Source organism: Schistocerca cancellata, chromosome 1 (genome assembly GCF_023864275.1).
Source record: "Schistocerca cancellata isolate TAMUIC-IGC-003103 chromosome 1, iqSchCanc2.1, whole genome shotgun sequence".
NCBI lineage: Eukaryota > Metazoa > Arthropoda > Insecta > Orthoptera > Acrididae > Schistocerca > Schistocerca cancellata.
The window spans coordinates 203,299,359-203,321,395 of NC_064626.1; the positions used below are offsets into that span (position 1 = coordinate 203,299,359).

A 22,037-nucleotide genomic window follows, 5' to 3' on the forward strand; every position below is an offset into this window, starting at 1 on the left:
TCTCACCACATTTTAGCGTTTTATAGACATTTTATGTATTCTAGTACATTTTGGTACTTCGAAAGTAGTTTATACAGGGTGTTACAAAAAGGTACGGCCAAACTTTCAGGAAACATTCCTCACACACAAATAAAGTAAAGATGTTATGTAGACATGTGTCCGGAAACGCTTAATTTCCATGTTAGAGCTCATTTTAGTTTCGTCAGTATGTACTGTACTTCCTCGATTCACCGCTGGTTGGCCCAATTGAGGGAAGGTAATGTTGACTTCGGTGCTTGTGTTGACATGCGAATCATTGCTCTACAGTACTAGCATCGAGCACATCAGTACGTAACATCAACAGGTTAGTGTTCATCATGAACGTGGTTTTGCAGTCAGTGCAATGTTTACAAATGCAGAGTTGGCAGACGCCCATTTGATGTATGGATTAGCACGGGGCAATAGCTGTGGCGCGGTACGTTTGTATTGAGACAGATTTCCAGAACAAAGGTGTCCCGACAGGAAGACGTTCGAAGCAATTGATTGGCGTCTTAGGGAGCACGGAACATTCCAGCCTATGACTTGCGACTGGGATAGACCTAGAACGACGAGGACACCTGCAATGGATGAGGCAATTCTTCGTGCAGTTGACGATAACCCTAATGTCAGCGTCAGAGAAGTTACTGCTGCACAAGGCAACATTGACCACGTCACTATATGGAGAGTGCTACGGGAGAACCAGTTGTTTCCATACCATGTACAGCGTGTGCAGGCACTATCAGCAGCTGATTGGCCTCCACGGGTACACTTCTGCGAATGGTTCATCCAACAATGTGTCAATCCTCACTTCAGTGCAAATGTTCTCTTTACGGATGAGGCTTCATTCCAATATGATCAAATTGTAAATTTTCACAATCAACATGTGTGGGCTCACAGGAATCCGCATGCAATTGTGCAATCACGTCATCAACACAGATTTTCTGTGAACGTTTGGGCAGGCATTGTTGGTGATGTCTTGATTGGGCCCCATGTTCTTCCACCTACGCTCAATGGCGCATGTTATCATGATTTAATATGGGATACTCTACCTGTGCTGCTAGAACATGTGCCTTTACAAGTACGACACAACATGTGGTTCATGCACGATGGAACTCCTGCACATTTCAGTCGAAGTGTTCGTACGCTTCTGAACAACAGATTCGGTGACCGATGGATTGGTAGAGGTGGACCAATTCCATGGCCTCCACGCTCTCCTGACCTCAACCCTCTTCTTTCATTTATGGGGGCATTTGAAAGTTCTTGTCTACGCAACCCCTGTACCAAATGTAGAGACTCTTCGTGCTCGTATTGTGGACGGCTGTAATACAATACGCCATTGTCCAGGGCTGCATCAGGAATTTCATGCGACGGAGGGTGGATGCATGTATCCTTGCTAACGGAGGACATTTTGAACATTTCCTGTAACAAAGTGTTTGAAGTCATGCTGGTACGTTCTGTTGCTGTGTGTTTCCATTCCATGATTAATGTGATTTGAAGAGAAGTAATAAAATGAGCTCTAACATGGAAAGTAAGCGTTTCCAGACACATGTCCACATAACATATTTTCTTTCTTTGTGTGTGAGGAATGTTTCCTGAAAGTTTGGTCGTACCTTTTTGTAACACCCTGTATATTAGAAAGTATGGATAACAAATTGTGGCAGTCACTATGTACTCATATATTTCGTAAAAGAAAAACCACACACTACCTGTAAAATAATAGATATAAGAAAGAGGGCAATAACTGACAATAACAAATACAGTAGAACCAACATTTTATGGCAGTCACCTGTAGTGTTGATTTACACAACTCTTCCCTGCCTTATACACTTCTTTCAAGAGGTCTACTTTTTTCTGAGGTTATTTCTGAAATCAGTGAATATATTTTAAATCGGTCTTGCGGCTCCAGTGAAATACGTATTTTTGTCACCAAACGTGTTTCATTTTATTGAAATAAAATAACATCAGTGGTCTTAATGAAATGTAATACCATTTGGCTTCGTTTCTCCATCTAAAAACAGTTCATTGCAAAACGTGTTGACGTTAATACTTTCACTCATATGTTTAGAGTTACTGAAGTCCTTACATTTTTTTGTCAACCTTTTTACTTACCCTTGAGATCCCAAAATTTGTCCCCACAGGGGGCCAACAGCTCTTTAGTAAGTACGTGTGTGGCATGCATGGGTCCGTGAGCTATTACAGTCTTTAGTCTTTTCCGGGCTGCTTTTCCTTCCCCTTCCACCTCCTTCCTTGTCCTTCTTCCTTTCCCTTTGTCCCTTCCTTTCCTTCTCTTGCTGTTCTTCTTCCTGGCTCTCCTCGTGGCTGTGCTTCATCTTGCAGTTTTGGTGAGTTGCTTTTCCTCCTCGTTTTTGGTTTTTCTTTTCTGGTCCCCCTCAGGAGTTTGACCTCCTCCTCCAAATCTAAAACCTGTAGCGTGAGCCAGATGGGGAAAGAACCCCTCCCTAGTGTCTTTGGCATTGGTTCCTCTCCTCCTCCTCCTCCTCCTCCTCCTCCTCCTATCCCTTTCCCCCCTTCCCCTCTCTTCCCGCCAAAGCCCTTTCGTCTCCTTGCTATGTCACCAGCTCGATAGCCAGTCTGTGTGGTGGGGCTGTTAGGTACCCGTCTGTCTGAGACCCCCGATACCTCCGGGATCACACTGCTGATACCTGTCCTGTGAACGCCTTGTGCAAGCCTACGAGTGGTTGCCCATCTTTTCGGGACATCGGAACTCCTGACCATCCTGCCAGGTGGCTATTGCTGTGGCTGCGTGGCGCCCACAAGGCTAGCCCCCTGTTCTGAGTGGTTGGTACCAAGGCAGACATTTGGCACACGAAATGTGATGAACTCCGGTCACTCTACTGCGGTTGCGTCTCTTTCTTAACGTAGTTCTGTCGCAGTTCCTGTTTCTCCCTTTTCAGCCTTACCCTCTTTGGTTACACCCTGGGAGGAGGGCCAGATGTGCTGTCATGGGGCAAAACCCTGTGCACGGTTCACGGTCTATACCAGGACCGATAGGGAAACTTCTGCTACCACCAAACCCCTTTTCTTTGTGGAACATACTGAGGACAAGTTCAGTGAAATTGAGTCTTTAAGCAAGATGAGATCTGGCTCTCTCCTTATAACAACTTCTGCCTGCCAGCCAGCCTCCCTCTGTGCCTGCGACCTGTGTACATGAAGGAAAAAAGAATTCGGGAAATAAAGACCGTTGACCATCTCAGCTACTTTGAGGTTCGGAAGAAATTTGACAGACTTCACCCTGTAAATCTCTCCTCTATCTTTGCCTCAGTTATGCCTTCCCCTCCTCACCCCTCCCCGTTACCCCCACCCTGCCCCCTGTTCCTTTCCTCACCCTTGGCAGCTCCTGTCCCTTCACCTTCAAGAACCGCTCCTCCTCCTCAATTGAAAACGTCCTCTTTTCTGGCTTAAGCTAGCAATGAGGCTCCGTCTCAGAACACCCCTCCCCTTCATTTTCAGGACAGAAAGCTTGCACCCTTAGGCCAGAGGAGAGACCGATGCTCCAAGGGCCCCAAAGCCACTCACTCTCTGTCCAATCCTGACATCACTGCCACCTATTCCTTTACTGATAACACCTCCTCCCTCCCTCTGAGGGAGAAGAAGAAGTAGCACAAGGGAAAGAACGAGGCTTCCCAGAGGTCTTTGTCCCCTCCGTGTCATCCCGAAATAGACCCAGTTTTTATGGATGTCACCCCATCCTCGTTGGTGACGACCACTGACCAAGTGACGTGACCTTCCCCTTGGCTTCTTTACGTCTCACCTGGTCTCTCATCACACGATAATCCAGTGGAATTGCAATGGATATTATTACCAACTCCCTGAAATACGACACTCTTTCCTCATATTCTTCGTTCTGTCTTGCTCTTCAAGAAACTTACTTTCGTGGTGACAACTCTCTAATGTTTTGTGTTATTGGGCGTTCTGTCGAAACTGCGACGGCCCTGGAATACCGTCTGGGGGGTTCTGCACTTTGGTTCTCGCCGATGTCACTAGTGACTGAATCTCCCTACATACCGACCTGGAAGCGATAGCGGTTAGAGTGCGTACAACTGCAGAAATCACCGTTTGCAATGTCTACCTCCCCTGGTAGGCCACTTTCTTATGTTGAACTGTCTACCCTAGTACAGCAACTCCCACTCTCGTATCTCCTCCTTGGGGACCTCAGTGCACACCACCCCCTGTGGGAGGGATGCCACTACATCGGGTAGGGGTCTTCTACTTGATCAACTTACTACAGACTTTGATTTGTGTCTCCTCAATGACGGTTCCCCTATCCACTTCAGTGCCGATCGTGGCATCTTTAACTGCTTTCAATCTCACAATCTCCTCCCCTGCTCTCGTGGCTTGCCTACATTGGTCACCCAGTGATGATCTTTGTGACAGTGACCACTTTCAGGTGATTCTGTCATTCCCCTGCTGCCGCCAGAGAGACGGGCCCCCGTGTTGGGCATTTCGCAGGGCCGATTGGCCTTTATGTATGTTTGCTGTGCACTTCGACACCTCTCTCTCAAATTGCATTGATGCGGTTATACAGGGCATCTCTGCCACTATTCTTCATGCTGCTGGCACTGCTGTCCTATTGTCCACAGTTCATCAACCATTTTGATGACCAGTGGTGGACCAAGGATATAGCAGTTGTTGTCCTGGACCTCTGAGAGCCATTGCAGTGATTTAAATGACACAGACCAACCTCCTTGCTTTTAAGTGTCTCCGTGCTAAGGCTCATTACCTTACTAAGTGGGGTAAAAAGGAATGCTGACAGTGCTATGTTTCCTCCCTGGGAATGTATGGCTCTTCATCCTAGGTCTGGTCCGAGCTCTGTAGTCTTCTGGGCCACCAGTGACAGTCATCTGTCCAGGGGCTTATCCTCCGAGGTGCTCTGTCTAGTGATCCATTGGTCCTTGCAGAACACCTCGCGACGTACTTTGTGACGGCATCGGTGCCCTCTTCCTATTCTGCCACCTTTCTCCAGCAGAAAAACAGCATTGAACAGAACCCTTTCTGTTTCAACCCTCACCAGTCTGACCCTATAATGAACCCCTCATTGAATGGGAATTATTGCAGACTCTTACCTCTTCACGTAACACGGCTCCAGCCCAGATTCCATCCACAGCCAGATGCCCCAACACTTGGACATTACACAGAGGCAATATATGCACAGGGTCTTCAAGCACATTTGGCTCACGAGTGCCTTCACCTCACAGTGGTGAGACAGTATAGTAAGTTATCCCTGTCCTTAAGCCTGGGAAGAACCCAATGTCTCTTGACAGCTGCCACCCAATTAGCATGACAAACGTACTTTGTAAACTGCTCGAGAGTATGGTTAGCTTCTGATCATGTTGGGTACTCTAATCTTGGGGGCTTTTGTCCCCGTATCATTTTGGCTTCTGGGAAGAATGACCTCCAACTGATCATTTACTCAGATTGGAAACTGTTATCGGACAGGATTTTACTAACTGTCAGTACCTTGTCACAGTCTTCTTTGAGCCTACAAAAGGAGTATGACACAGCTTGGCGCCATCGCATTTTAGTTTCCCTCCATGACTGGGTCTTTCGTGTCCCCCTTCCGATTTTTATTTGCGAGTTTTTATCCCACTGGCTGTTCTGGGTTCCAGTTGGCACTTCACTCAGAACCCCTCGGATTCAGGAGAATGATATCCCACAGGGTTCTGTATTAATTGTCACACACATCCACATAGCCATCAGTGGGGTTGTAACCTCTGTTGTTCTTCAGGTTACCCCGGCGTTGTATGTCAATGATTTTTGCGTCTGGTGCAGCTGCCATTCGGTAGCATCTGCTGAGTGCCGGCTCCAAGGTGCCATCGGATGGACCTCTGTGTGAGCTGTCTTCCATGGCTTCCAATTTTCTCCCTCCAAAACACAGATTATGCATTTTTGCTGTCAATTCATAGTACACCCTGTTCCAGAACTTTATTTAGGTGACCAGCTCCTAGATATTGCAGCACAGTCCTGTTTCTTGGTCCTGATGTGGTTGCCCCATATTTGCCTCCTGAAGACTACATGCATGTGGAATTGTAATACTCTCCACCTCCTGACCAACACATCTTGGGGTGGAGACTATGCTGGTGCCTACACCACGAATTAGGACCAACCTGTTCCAGTGTCCTAAGGTCTCTGTCGCCCCTGTGGTCTTCCAGTATCTTGTACATTCCATCCTTGCAGAGTTTCCAGGGTGCTGCCTTCCTCTGCACTGACGGTTTTAGGGCGATAGATAAAGTGGGATATGCTTTCATGTTTCGTACTGACTTAGAACAACATTTATTGCCGGAATCATTTAGTGTGTTCACAGCACAACTGCTAGCCGTTACCAGGGCCCTCCATTTTGTTACCCATGCCTCCCTCCACAGTGTTTTAATATGTACCAACTCATTGAGAAGCCTGCTTTTCTCGTCATCCTTTGGTCTCTGTTATCCATGACCTTCTCTCCTCCCTTGGCTGTGTCGCCTGCCCAGTTGTCTTTCTCTGGCTCCCAAGTCATGTGAGTATCCCAGGGAATGAGCTGGCTGACTGTTTAGCTAGATAAGCTGATACTCACCTTCCATTCCTTTCCATGACTCCAGCTGTGCATATGGAGATCTATGTCAAATTTCTGTTTGCCCTAAAGTGGAATGACATCCACTGTGCTACTGCTCTCAGTAATGAACTCAGCACAATCAAGGAGACTCCTGTGCTTTGGTGCTCTTCCTTCCACTTCTCTCAGATGGAGTCCACTGCTATATGCTGTCTATGCATTGGTCATACCAGGCTCACCTGTCGTTTCTCCTGTGTAACTAACCACCCCCACAATATTGTTTTGGAGCCTAACTGACGGTGTCCCGCATATTGGTAGAATGTCGCCTTCTTTTGACCCTTCGTGCTAAGCAAAGTCTTCCTTAATTTTAATATTAGCAGACAATTCATGGATGGTTGAACTGGTCCTCAGTTTCCTCCATATTCCAGATATATTATTATGCTTTACTCCTGGAGCAGTGGCGGGGTGGTTGTGGTTGGGGCCTCTCTTCATATTTTCTTGGTCTGGCACCCCATGACCACTCCCCCGTCGAAAGACCACTCTTTTTTTTCAGTTTTCAGATTTGGTCTAACCTTTTATGCCTTTTACTATGTGTGTTTTAACTTCCTTGTTTTATAGTTCACCTCTCCTGACTGGATCCATCCATTTTTAATGGACCCTCTTTCTTCTGTGAGTAACTTTGGAATTGCGGGACTGATGATCTCATTGTTTGATCCCATTAACCCTCTCAGTTAATCAATCAGTCTCAAAATTGTCAGGGAAAAATGCTAAAACTTGTCTGGAAATCAGGGAATACCACTTAGGGATGTTGCAACTGTGGTGGATATCGAGCATCTTTTGTGGCCTTACCAAAGTGTTTGGTTCTGTGACTCAAGGCATGCTTTTCCAAACATTGACGTGCTAGGATTTTCAAGGAAAATCTCTTAGTTGGATGTTATAATACTTGGCGAACAGAAAAAAAGAGTATTTTTTGACAACAATGGCAAGAAATTCCTGTCTGGCTGGAAACACCCTCAGTTAGGCATTCCACAATGTCCAGTATTACGGCCAACACAATTTCTTTATTATATCAGTGATATTCTACGCCAGGTTCAGTCAAACACCATCCTCTCTGCAGATAACACCAATAGTCTGCTGTAAAACTGATAAAGACTTAATTTTTTGTATTGAACAGACATGTGGGGAAGTGGAGGCATGAGTCAACAATTATAAACTGAAATTAAACTTTCCAAAAACAGAAATTGCCCATTTCATCATAAAACAATCGGCCCAGTGTGAAATAAGCTGTACGGACGAAAAATTGGACACTGCAAACTGTGTCTAATTTCTTTCTGTACTAGTGAATAAAAATATGCTGTGGAACTATTACATAGGATTCTCATTTTCACAAAGAGAAACCCACAACTTTTTAAGGGTAACTGCTTCTTGCATCAGTATGAGACTAAACCTAGAGCAAGTTACATGTTAACTATCAATGGACTGAAACTGTGTGAAAAAACTCCATGTCTCCCATCTTTCAGCCATTTTAGCAAAACTCTCCCTCTCACTCCATGCCTACCTTCTCCCATCACGTACTCCACCCAACACAATCCCTCTGCTTAGTCAAGCTGCAATTCCAGCACAATGTAGTCAGCTGGGGCATTATAGCTGTCCAGGTTATGTCTGTCTTCTATTAGCTCTGAAGAGGAATTTGTGTAAAACTAGCAGCATTTAGTCTTTTTTATGTGTCTCTCAGTGCCTCAACTATGGGATGAGCGAATACTCTTATTCCTTCAATTATTTGAAGAGTGGTCTCTAAAGGGTTGGGAACACAGTGACAGAAATAAGAGATAAAGGGTGTAAAATAAATAAAGATACACAACAACGTGAGTAATTACCATAAGTTGTTGCCATGTTTATGACAATACTGGCTGTAGAACCAGTTTTCAAGTCTTAAGTTCATAGTTAGTATAGGAGAGAATGTATTTACATGTGTGGCAAATCTGTGACCGAGCTCATTGTGTGTGTACTGTGACAGAGTACTGCGCATGACAACTCACCTCATAGTTGAGCTTTTGAGAGGTTAGTATGCACTCAAATATGACTGAAAATGTTGCTAAGATTTCCAGCTCTGTCCTTCCTCAGCACTAACTAGTAGAGAATACACAGGTGCACATTTCCAATCTATCACATTGTACTGGTGTTACAATTCTCACAGTTCAACAGAGCTGTGTATGTTCTCTGACCTGTCTGGTCTCTGTTGTAGCTGCAATGAACTAAAGCACAATAAATAAATAGCAAGGCATTGCTACCATTGAACACTATCTCTCCCAGAATAGTGATGACTCCTCGCCCATCATGTCATTCATTTTACTTGTGAGCAAGCTATACCCTTACTCAACTACCTCTCCTTTGGGGGAAAGATATACAAACAAACTTGTGGCTCAGGCATGAGCATCTACATGACCACTGCATATGCCAATCTGTTTATGGGCCATCTAGAGGAAACTTCCTTGACCAACTTCAATCCTAAATACCTTGTCTGCTTCAGGTTCATTGATGGTACTTTTATGATCTGAACCCAAGTCTAAGAAATTGTCACCTATAAAACTTGAAAACCTTATCCTCTATCCAGTCTGTCACCTTTTTGGACATTGTATGCCATCTGTCTGATGGTTCCATGAAAACTTACATACTTTTAAAGCTAACCAACCATTGCAGGTGCCTTCACTCCTATAGATGCCATCACTCTATTTCTAAAAAGTATCTTCTGCATGGTCCTGTCACCCTTGGAAAACACATATCTAATGATGAGCAGTCCCTTCCTTAGTGTGCTGGCTTTCTCACTGTAGCCTCACACAGGCACACCTTCTGAACCTAGTCCACAAATGGATTTCCTGTCCCATATCGATACACACCTCTAATTCTCAAATTACCCGAAAACCAGTTGCAAAGGATCACCTCCCTTACTACCCAGTATTACTCTGGACTGGAACAACTTAACCATTTTTTCTGCTAGCGCTGTGCCAACTTTTAATCATGTTCTGAAATGAGGAACATCTTTCTCATCTCTCTCAAACTGGTATTCCCCTAACCAGCCAAAATCATATCCTGAGTCATCCTTATGCCACATCTTTTGTTCTTGCCACATGGTCATATCTCTGTGTTGGCCCAGGAGCAAGACCTGTCTCACGCATCCATCCAGCACATCCTATTTCAATTCTGTTACAGGTGTCCCCTACACCATCAGGTACTGCTATGCCGTATATCAATTCTGCATAACTTTTGTATGGGCATGACCATGATCCAGCTGTTGAAGTGAGTGAATAGCCACTACCAAAGTGTGGCCAAGAGTAAAGCTGACCACCTATATACCATTCAACTTCAATGGCTGCTTCACAACCTGTATCTTCTGCATCTCCACCCCTCCAAGAGCAGTTTCTTTGAAATTACTCTCTTCCCATCCATCCCCCCCCCCCCCATCCCCACCCCACCCTCACCTCCTTCTCCATACCTTCCATGCCATTTTACTGTAACTTGGTGCATCTGTTCATTAATTTGCATCCATTTTGTTCTTTCTGTGATCTCCCTGTTCTCCGCACCCCAGTCAGCCTGCAGTGATGTTGCAATATAGTGCTCGCTCTCTCTCTCTCTCTCTCTCTCTCTCTCTCTCTGTGTGTGTGTGTGTGTGTGTGTGTGTGTGTGTGTGTGTGTGTGTTCGCATGTGGGATTATTTCATTCTCAGACACTCATTACCATAACTATATAGTGAGTGGTTATTTTTAATCTTTTCGTGGTTATTGTGTCACCCAGCAGAAAACATTAAATAGTATTTTAGATGCTCTTTTAGGGGTCTCTTTAGATCTCTACATTTTATGCTTATTTGTGTTTATTTATTACAGATTTATTTGTATGTGTTGAAGTGGACTCATATGGACACTACTTTCGTAAAGCCAAAACAAAACTTGTTTGCAATTCAGCTGCACCACGTTGGAATGAGGAATTTATTATTGAACTGGAAGGATCTCAGAACCTGAGAATTCTCCTGTATGAAGAGAGCCAAGACAGAGCAATACTTAGGGCAAAGTGCACTCAAGTTGTAAGTAGATCTACGAATATTTTGAATAGTGTATTGCAGCGAGGCAGGGGAGATGGGGGGGGGGGGGGGGATTATGCATTTCTTTCTAATCAGTTTTCTTATGCAAGAAGCACATAATGTCAGTCGTGACTTTTCACATACTAGTATGAGGCTCATTCAATAAATAATTATCCACAATTGTTTCAAAAGAAGCAGAAGTTGGTGACGCTATCAGTCAACATTTCTTTTACATATACTATTTTTCTGCAGCCTCCATCACATACTGTGGCGTAATCTTTAAAAGCATGAATTGCCTGTTGGGAAAAGCCCTTGTCCTGTGCTCATAGCCATTAGCCATGTTTTCACTGCATGACTCGTGCTCTCGTCATCTTCAAAGTGTGTCCCATGTGCAAAATCCTTAAGTGGCTCAAATAGATGGAAGTCCAATGGTGCCAGTCTGGGGTATAGGATGGTTAAGGCAGTGATATCCAACTGAATTTTGAGACTTCTCTGTGAGCGTATATTGTTGTTTTGGAACATGATTTCTTTTGGAATCTTGTTAGGCTAAACACATTGGAAGCAGTTATTTACTGTGTTTGGGGTTTGCAGATATGCCTCTGAATTACTGGTTAACCCCTTATATTTCATCTTTTTTGGTGATTGCAGATGGTACCAACACATTGACTGCCCTTTTGTTTCTTATACATTGTGTTGCACCAAGGTTTAGCCACCTGTGATGATCCATGACAGAAAGGTCTCTCCATTTGCCTAAACTACTCGGGCAGTTCGGATGAAATGGCTTGTCTTCGATTCTCATGGCCTGTTGTGAGAACCCTTTTTGAGCACTCCTTTGACAGTTATAATTACACACACACACACACACACACACACACACACACACACACACACACACACACTTATAGTGCACACCAAAAGTTGTGGAGCCGGTTGTTGAGTTTTGAGGCACCAGACTTCATGATAACGGCATCCGCATGATACACCATGTCCAGAGCAGGGGGAGTTAGGTCGTACTGAACATGGGTGATCCTAGAGGTCAGTTTGTGTACTTTCAGATGCTTTAACTCTTCATCTGTCATCAAAAAGTACTCCTATCAACTAAGTCATTACCATATAAGGCACACAAATGTTTATCGATGTACACCACAGTTTCATTTGTACAACCAAGAATTCAATCGCAGCATGTTGCTTGCAATGAGTGTAGTGTGTAGATGCTACTTTTATGGTTCACTACAACTCTCCTATCTGACAGAAGTGTTCAAAACTTCATACATGTGCAAAAGAAACATCAAATTTGAAGCACCTAAATCGATCTTCTCCTGTATTAACTGTTGTAAAAAAAACTTGGAGGCATTATTTATCGAATGACCCTCGTACTAAGTAAATCTTAGATATTAGATTTGTCATTCAGATTATATGCTGAATAAATTTTGCCATAGTCATTTTATGGGGTGTACATGCTCTGGTACAACCAGGGAAAACCTGGGGATTTTTTTATCTGGGAGAAAACCGTGAATAACCTGGGAATTTTCTAGAATTCCTGGAGTTTTTCATTGCTTTAGTTCTGAGTTAAGTTTTTGTAATTTTGACTGGTAAGAACTGATAAACTGCATAATGTGTCAAAGGTTTTAGGATGAAGACTATGGAGTATTTCATAACAGCAAACTGCTTAACTGCTTCCTATGAGCGTGACAGCACAACTGTCTACATTAAGTTCGTTTTGAGCAGTTGCCAGCGGGCTCATGGACATGTGCAGTTGATTTGCGTATGAACAGTGCCTTCTGCTTCTGGCTACTTGAAATGTGGCTGCAGCAGTGCCAATAAGCAGCAATGCTACAGAGAAAAAATTTTCTGGCGTGCCCAAGCTGCCAGATTTGCGCATGCGCAGGGCAATCTGGGTTTTAGTAGGGAGGGGGATAGTGACCAGTGTTTACGTTTAGTGATTTTGCTGTTTCCTGATGTCCTATTTCCTCTTTGTTTACAGTTCACTCATGAAATGAAAACAAAACAGATTTCTGTGGCTGGGAACTATAATGTGAATTAAAATACATTCACTTAGTTACAGAAGGCTGCTATTGGTTTCAGTTATTTTATTTTATTTTATTTCCACATTTTTGGCAGTCAAACATTAATCACTTTGCACAACAATGAAGTTATTTTTGTCAGTTTGCTAAATAAATGTGGCTTTTATTAATCTTTTCCACAGCTGCAGTCAATTTATAGGAAACGAAGTGCTTCATTCTACACTATTGGCTAGTTTCAACTGCTCACTGAAATTCAAGTGCACATTTTCATCTTCTGGCACGTATGGCATTATGCCATAATAAAGAATCAAACATGAGACAATAGATTACCGGGTCCAAGAAAATTTGCATCCCAAAAGGCACACTCAAAAGCTTAATATCAGGTTGGGGCCTACTTGATTGTGAATCTGGACATATGAATATGTGCTTTAAGCCTAATTATGCAGTTTAGTATAGTTTATGAAATTCCTATGCTCTTTGAGTATCCTCTAATGTTGTATTTCTTTTATGGTGTCATGTAAGATCTCTTAATGCCGTATGTGTATGAACATATGGGCTTCCTTCATCATCGTAGCTGCCCACACGCAGTAACGCCTTTTTTTCTGGCGTTCACTAGCAGCTGCTGAAACAAACCCATGTCTAAGAGGTCGCAGGAAAAGATTACGAATGGTTCTTTGAAAAGTGTTATTCGCAAAGGAAATTTTCCTTTACGCAAGATGAACTATGTTGCGTATGAAAATGTGCAATGAATTTCTTAAATCACAGACCATTTGACTCCCATTTAAAACTTAAAAACTTTCAAGACCAGCCACTTAGATTAATTTCTAGCCCTGAAGACGCGACATTGTCGTAGTTTTAAATTTTACTGGCACATTCATGTGAAGTATCTCAAAGTGTAACAAATACTAAAAGGACCAATGTTATATGTGTAAGCTTAACTTTTCTTATAGCTTATTAATCTTTAAGACCAGCATTATATGTCAAAGCGTAGCTTTTCTTGTGGTTACACTACATACATTAATTTAAACCATTAACTTTTCCTCTTTGCGCACTCACACTACTTAACAGTGATGTTGCTATTGGCTGACTACATTACGTGTCCTATTCTCTGAATATCTGGTATGATTGGCTGATGAGTTCACATGACATGAGCTATGTATGATTGGCTTACAATAGTGCATTGCAATCTGTTTCAGTGCTTTGGAAAGTAATTTGCTGTGTTTGGTGGGATTCGAATTAATACTTTCATAATACAAAAATATGCAGTGCATCGTAATATGAAAATTTGCAGCATACATGTTGCTGTACATCAAAGATCTTTCCAAAACTTTTTTTGGCTGAGTTTCATTTTCATTTTCTATAGTGCTGGGAAGTTCTCATTGGTGTGTAACACCTTTACCATTCGAAGGTTTGATGTTTTTAAGCTCTTAGGGAAAGTACACTGTTGCTTATCATGGAAAAGGTATGTTTTTAACTGGGAGATCTGGGAAAAACCGGGACCTTTTTTTCCCCATGTATACATCCTTTTATAGTTATTCCAGTCCTTTCTTTAAGAAATAATTATTGTGTACAGGACCAAATTACCTCATTAAATTATTAAATTAATTCAGTACCTGCATATCATTTGAAATCCTTCTTCTCAATTTGTTTGATTAGTTGTTATTATTACTATTAATCAATAATGTAAAGTGAAATAATGATTTAAAAGACAGGGCATCATTTTCAGCCTTAGTAGAAAGTACTGACTGACATAGATGCACAAGAAAGTTGCCATGTTTGCTGAGGCATCATAATCTAATTTCTCTTCAGAGCTATAATGAGTAGTTACGTTACATAGTATGGTTCATTGTGCTGATTACCTTGTAGTGCCTGCGTGCAAGTGAGCAATATCTTTTTAGTGTGTCTGATGTTTTTATATCTTTGCCACTTCCGACTGACCAATGATCTTTTATTCCTTTGCATACTTTTTGTCTTGTTATCAATGTTAATAGAATCTATTCTGAGTCTTGTGCTTAAAGTGCCTTCTTCATTCAGGCAATGAAACTCAAATATATTCTCCCCAGACTATAAGTAGTCTATTTGATTACAATCTGTCAAGCGAGTTCAGTGGTTCAGGAAGCAGCCACCCTCCCTCCATTTCTTCTTCCTCCTTTTTCTTCTTCTCTCCAACGCTCAACACTTTAATGATCATTGTGGTTAAGACACGACTTTCATTTGGGAGCAGTGTAGTTCAAATCTCCATCTGACCATTCTGATTCTGCTTTGGTCAACATGAGTTTCCCAAGGTGGACGGCTGGTGGGCAATGCCAGTCCTCTATAGTTGTAAGTTCTGGCCATGCTTGCACAACCATCTTTTGACACATAGGTGGAATGTTGTTTCCCGTTGGGATTGGGATATCTGCTTAGCTCTCAAGATGATGAAGATGATGCAGAGCAGGATAGGATTCATAAGTCTACATTCTGCTATTTGATATCCTTGTGACACTTCCTGTGTCTATTCCAGTCTGAGGCATTTTAGATTTGTAGACAGCATGCAGTGACTTGCATCCTGTCAGTCCACCCAATAGCAGATAACACTGATCTTTAGATGCTGACAACTCTTGTTGGAGTGGCAAGCCCACACTATGGGTTAAGGTGTTTGTTCCATTATGATAAAGTGGGAAGTGGGAGAGATGGTGATCAGCCAAAGGACATTAATAAATTAGTTCCCTTTAATGTCGAGACAGCACTTTTATTGAAAATATGTCTAATCTGTACACAGCCTTGTTAGGGCGTGAATGGTGCATGATCTTAATGACATCATAAGTAGCAGTAACTAGTCTAACAACTGATTACAACAATGGGAAATACACTCTGGCATGCACTTGACTGTGGTTTCCAGAATATGTTTGTAGATGTAGATGTAATTTCATTTATATACGGGGTGAAAAAGGTACCATTTGAAAAAAAGAAAGCTTCTTACAGAAGCTGTTCAGAAATATGTATGAGGTTGCGAGTAGCCAAATGTAACTAGTAGAACAAATTATATGAAAATCTAAAGTTTGGAAATTAACATTCCACAAGTTTTTATGTTTTTAATGTAAGATCGTACTCTCGTTATTAGATTACTACTACCTGGAGAATTTGTAAATGATTTTTACTAGCATTACCTAAATTGAAATTGTACATCAGTTGAAACATTGAAAGCATCAAGAACCAGTCTTCATATGACACAATCCAAAGATATGTATGCACTCACTACCAGGAAGGAAAAAGATAAAGTTTTGGTTTTGCAAACTATGTGACTTGTATCCTGCAGTTAAGAAGCAGGCAAGTACAGTATTCTGAAGCAGTCAGCCTCAGTTTTAACTCAGCGAGCCTTTTATTTGAACTATCCAACTGTTTTCTCAGTTTCGTCCCTTATTGTATTAGCTGTTCACCCTATAAATTAGTTGGCTGCCACATGACTTGTGCTCTTTTAACGTTGCTATTAACTTTTTATTTGTTGTATGAAGCCTTTGATTGATCATTTCTTATGCAAAATTTGGATTATGTGCTATTGTTAGTTGTACATTCTGTTTGACGTATGTAATTAGGTATGTAGAAGTGAAATGTGTCTTTGAAATATCTGTTTAATTCTTTTTTAGTTATTGTTCCTTCTCACTAAGTACTTCATTTCTATCATTGTGTATCCATTGTGGGGGCTTATCAAGTGCAAATAATGCATTATCTGGTATACTAATGATATCAACTTTACTTTACTTTCCAGTTAAGCAGATCGTGGTTAGGGGATCAGCAGGTTGCAAAATCCATGCCACTTCAGAACTGTACCTTAAAAATATCGTTAAAATTTGTGCCAAGTGAGGTAACGCTCAGGAGAGTTCCTGCTGCAAAAACCTCAGGACTGTTTGGGGCTAAAATTCAACAAGTTTGCAAGTAAGTCATTGTTTAATAAGAAGAAATAAATAGTTTTGAAATGTAATACATAGTTTAAGCAGTTGATGAGATGCATATACAAAAGTGCGGTATTGAAGAATAGCTCTCTAAGGAAATAAAGCTGATGATTCATCATGAAAAGTGTAGCTTTTGATGTTGGGAGAGTAAAAGATTGAAACAGAAAGGTAAGAGGAATGGGGAGAGAAAAATTGAATGCATTAAATAATATTTTGTATCGCGAATAATCTTTGGATTAGCAACAATTCATCTGCTGATGAACTGGTGAATGGTATGCTCACTTTGAAATTGGGTAAGTGCACTGGCTTTCGGGTTTCTGTTGCTCCATGCTGTCCCTCCCTCCTCTCTGCCCCACAAACAGAGAGAGACCCAGACACTCACCTCCATAGCTACATATATAAGTTTGTGTGCTTAAATTGAAAGAAAGTAATAAGTTTACTCTTTTGTATGCCACATAACATTAATGTGTAGATGAGGTGTTAATTGTCTATTGTGGAATTTCCGTTGTATTATTGTATCATTCCTGTAAACATCCATCTTGCTGAAATGCATATTCTTGTACCATATGATGTGCAATATTCAGCTGTAGAATATAAGAGAGACAAGGTCACAGTACAGAGAGTGTAATCTCGAGCTACGAAGAAGTTCCAGCTGGTTCCTGGATAATGTTGGTCATGGTATTTAACTTTCCTGCAAGTGCTATGAGGTGAGTCCTGAATGTAGTGAACAATCCAGTGTGATCTGAGATACTTAGAGTGAGTGTTGTTCTGAACCATTTTATTACAAAAAATGGCTTGTAGCGGCTGGTTTGCTAAGAAGTTGTTGAGATGGAAAGCTGTCACTTCAGTTTTTGTAGTGTTGGGACACTATCTCCAGTGTCAGTAATAATCACCAACTAGTCTCAGGTCTTGTGTGAGCATGTTTTCTCCATCCTCTAAGTGCTTGCTTTGTAATGTAATGGTAGTATCATCTGCATGGCAGAACTTCTTGGATAGTTTCTGGCATGTAACGTACATACAGGCTGAACAACAGTGGGGCGAGGACGGATCCTTGTGGTAGACCATTCGTGATTGTATATGACTTGTTCATTTTGTTATGAAGATGTGCTCGGAAAAACTGGTTTTTCAACATTGTTGGACAACAGTGTTGTTAGCCTTAAGTGACATACAATTTGCTGTAGCTTTAGCATTAGTCCAGCCAGCCACACTGTATCATAACCAGCAGTCAGATCCACAAACACCGCTGAAGTTTTTAGTCCTTTATTGATACCAGTATTGATATAAGGAGTGATTGCCAGTACTTGATCACAGCAGCTGCAGTTTTGCCTGAAGCCTGCTTGGTAGCAAGGCACTTTACTGTCACTGTGCAGTAAATCCTGTTGTAGGTGAGTTTTTCTAGCACTGTATAACAGACGCTGAGAAAGGCAGTCGGGCATCAGTTTGATGGGTTGTCTTTCAGTTTCCCTAGTTTGAGGGTTGCAAGGATTTTTGCTGTCTTAAAAGCTGCTGGTATGTGACTTTTGCTCAAGCAGACTGAGTAAAATCTTGTAGGCCATTTTCTTCCATTTTTGCCAAGGTTGGTGATAAATTCTGGAACACTCCCATCTAGCCCTGCTGCTTTCCTTAGCTTTAAGCATTCACTGGCTTTCTCGACCTCATTGTCAGTAAAAGGAAGGCTGAAAGGTGACCTTGAATTGAGGAAGCCATATATCATTTTCAGCCCTTTGTGCACCTTTTTTGTGTTGTTTCTGTATAGAGGAACATTGTCTGCTCGCAACTTGATGTGTTATGCAGTCGGTGATAAGGTGATCTCTTGTTTCCAGCTGATTTTTGGTGTCATTGCTCCTAACACTGTGAGAATTGTGCCCTTTGTTTGAAATGTGACCCCCAACCATATCTAGAAATCACTTGAAATCGTTAGTCATCCACAATGAGTGTCTGAATCCCACCCATCCTCTGTTTTTAAGTTCTCAATAAGATCGTGCCCATGTTTGTTTCCTGTTTTAAGAATCTCGCAAATTACCAACATTTATGAAAAATGCTGGTACTTCTTGGTTGGTGCTCTTTAAATTACACATTCCTGTATGTGAAATGTAGCTAATGTATCGAAATATTTTGTTATTATTGTAAACATATCTCTTCCTCACCAGTGGAGATTTGTTACCAGCCTTATGTATAATTTCTAATCATCCAAACAAGTAATATCTGAATAAGTTATGGCACGTCAGTGACAAGTGCGCCTTGCTGAACATGTTCCACTTGATGTTCACTACATGCAAGGAAGCAGAACTGTGCTTCTGAGGAGTGTTGCCATTTACCACTAGATGGCAATGACAGACCTGTGACAGGAACTAGAGTAGGAGTACTGGGTGAGTGAATTAGGCAGATCTTGTACCTGGGTCTTCCATGGGGTGATGCCCAGGCAGCAAGGAGCTGGTAGTGGGAATGGCATAGGATGGACCAAGATGTTGTGAAGATTGAATGGGCAGCAGAATACTAAGGGGTGGGAAGGATTGTGGATAGAATTTCCCTTATTTCAATGCCCAATAACAGACCTTGTGAAGGATGCGGTTTAGTTGCTCCAATCTACCAGTCCAGGGTGATATTGCATGATGAGGGGGTTGCTCCTTCGCAGCTGGTTCTTTGGGGTGGTGGGAGCATTACAGAGATGTGTGAACTTGTGGTACAGCAAATCTGTTTGCAGAGTAGTTTGAGGATACTGCCTGCCTGTGAAGGTCTTGGTGAGACCTTCAACATACTGGGCAAGGTAATTCTCATCACTGCATGTACGCCATCCAGGGCAGGGGTACTGGACTGCATATGAGCAACTTTTTCAGATTTAAGGGATGACAGATTTATAAATTTATCTACATTTGGTGGTTAATGCAGTTTTATATAGACAAAGGTAAGAATGGAGCCATCAAGAGATGGAGGTCAACATGCAGGAAAGTTACACATTGGGCTGAGGAGAACCAGATGAAACGAGTGAGAGAGAAACTGGTGGCTATGGAGGAATGGGGATAGGGTGTCTTGGCCCTGGGTCAAGATCATGAAAGTATCACAAGTGAACCTGAACCTGGAAAGGGGCTTGGGGTTTTGGGAACTTGGAAGGTTACCTCAAGATCACCTATAAACATTGGCTGATGAAGCATGAAGCATGGCTGCATTTGTCAGGGCACATAAATTCTCAGAACAATTGACATTGGAGCTCCAAAAATCCTCATGAATTACATCAACAATTTCGGCATGATGTGAAAACAGGAGTGTGGTGTGCAATTAGTGCAAGACAAATAATCTTTTTCCATGAAACAATATGATCCGACAGGTATGTGAACAATACACTGCATTCTTTTTTTTCCAAGAACTAACACCTAACAAAAAGATTTATGGTTATTTCTTGCAGGACAATGCAAGACCACATATCTCCATACAAAGTGTTTTTGTTGGTAGGATAGTTGACTGGCCTCTGTGTTCCCCAGATCTAAATCTGTGTGATTTTTGTCCTTGGGTAACGTTAAAAGAAAAGGTGTATGCAACCAATCCCCACACGTTTGAAGAGTTGGAAGACAGGGTTCGGCTAGTCATTTCCCAGATTTGAGCAGCCAAAATTTGTCGAGTGTTTGCTAATGTGTTCAGGATATGTCAGGCTGCTCTTACCACAGAAGGACATTATTTTGAGCACATGCTGTATATATAAAGGTAAGCTTAAGTTAATCAGATGTCAATATTGTTTGCTCTTAACTTGGGGGAGTGCATGTGCAGGTGACTACCAGCTGATGAATGCCCAAGAGTCGGGCGCAGCAGCGGCTGGCGGATGCAGTGGCGGCGGCTGGTGACTGTGCCACTCAACCCACAGACCCCTCCCAGGTGTCTTTCAAGAGACACCCTGTACATCATATCCCCTCAAAGGACAAGTACTTTAGTGAGAGTTTCGACTGCAGCAAAGCCATGTGTGTGGGTGGCGTTGGTGTATACGGAGATGGCATTGACAGTGAGAAATATTGGGATGGGAATGGTGAGAGTCAGTGAAGAAAGTGATTTGTGCATTTAATATGAGAAGCAAATCTGCAATCAATTGGTTGGATGTTTTAGTCAACAGGAGAGAAGATCCTTTCAGAGAGAGCACAGTAACTAGCTACAACGGGACATCCAGGATTGTTATGTTTATGAATTTTGGGAAGCATGTGGAAGGTGGGTGGATACGTGTGTGTGTGTGTGTGTGTGTGTGTGTGTGTGTGTGTGTGTGTGTGGTGGGGGGGTCTCTGGATTCAGAGAAATAATGCAGGGATTGTTTAAGGATTTCTGTGGGAACTGATAGCAATTGGAGGTTATACTACTGGAATGAGATCACTATAGCAGGATTGGTATGTGGAGGAGTCGGGCAGTTGGCAGATGTCTTCTGTCACTGTGATTCATCACAACAGTGGTGGAGACTTTGTCTGCAAGCAGGGCGTTTAAATCAGTGTCTGCCTTGAGGCTGCAGATGGCTGTTTTCTGTTCTGTGGAGAGTTTGTGTTCTTGGGAAGGAATCTGGGGAAAGACAGTGTGACCAAATTGCAGATAAGGAATTCCTGGAAGGTAACCAGGGGGTGGTCACATGGGAGACTGGGAGAGTCGCAGTTGGATGGTGGTGCAAAGTTGGAGAGGTATGGTTCAGTGTAGGGGCTAGGTTCACTTTGGTTGGAGAGATTGGTAGCAAAGAACTGTTTCCACTGTGAAGATCAGGAGAAGGAGAGTAGTAACTTCTGTAAGATTGACATTTTTTGTGGATAGGTTGACAACAGTGCCTTCGGTTTGTTTAGGTACTGGGTTTTGTAGGATGTAGCAGATGGTAAAGGTAGTAGTTGACAGGGGATTCACTGGAGTTGGATTGTTGTTGATGGGCAGTGGTACGTGAAACTTTGCATTAACTTTGATAATTTTTGGAAGTTGTGTCTGGAGTGCTCCACCAGGTGTTGGGGTGTGGATCAAGTATTTCGATTTGGGAGGTGTGGTGTATGGAGTTGTAGTTGCCCAGTAACGGATCGTACAGAGGGACCTCAGGTTGTTCAGGGATGCTTGCACCATGAAGATTCGTTTCTATACTACTAGGTTTGTGAGTGATAGGGGCTGATTAAATCTGAAAATTTGAAAATCGTGGCAGGAGGGGTGGTACCCAGGTAAGAGAATTTTTATGGTTAGGCCATTGGTGGTGGAGGAAAGGAGGGAGGAGACAAAGGCTTCGGCAACATTTAAGGATCAAGATGCGGGACTGAGTTTTGAGTAGGGATAGGGATATATTTCTAAACTGATGCAGATAGATGAAGCAGGGAACCACTTGGGATGGCATGTTACTTGGTGAAAAAGAATCAAAATGTGAAATAGACATGGATATGGACAAATGAAAGCATTAAATGGCTGTAAAGGCAACTATGGATACCAAAGTGCAGTTTGGGAAATGAAAA

The 22,037-nt window shown here is 42.3% G+C and overlaps 1 protein-coding gene across 1 annotated transcript in view; it reads left to right on the plus strand.

Annotated features, from left to right (window-relative positions):
* The window catches only part of LOC126168550 (active breakpoint cluster region-related protein), a 130,425-nt gene that overhangs the window by 79,264 nt on the left and 29,124 nt on the right, over nt 1-22,037 (plus strand). The window contains exons 12-13 of the mRNA XM_049920565.1: nt 10,444-10,640; nt 16,410-16,576. Coding sequence (XP_049776522.1) covers nt 10,444-10,640; nt 16,410-16,576 — 364 coding nt within the window. The remainder of the gene's footprint in view (nt 1-10,443; nt 10,641-16,409; nt 16,577-22,037) is intronic.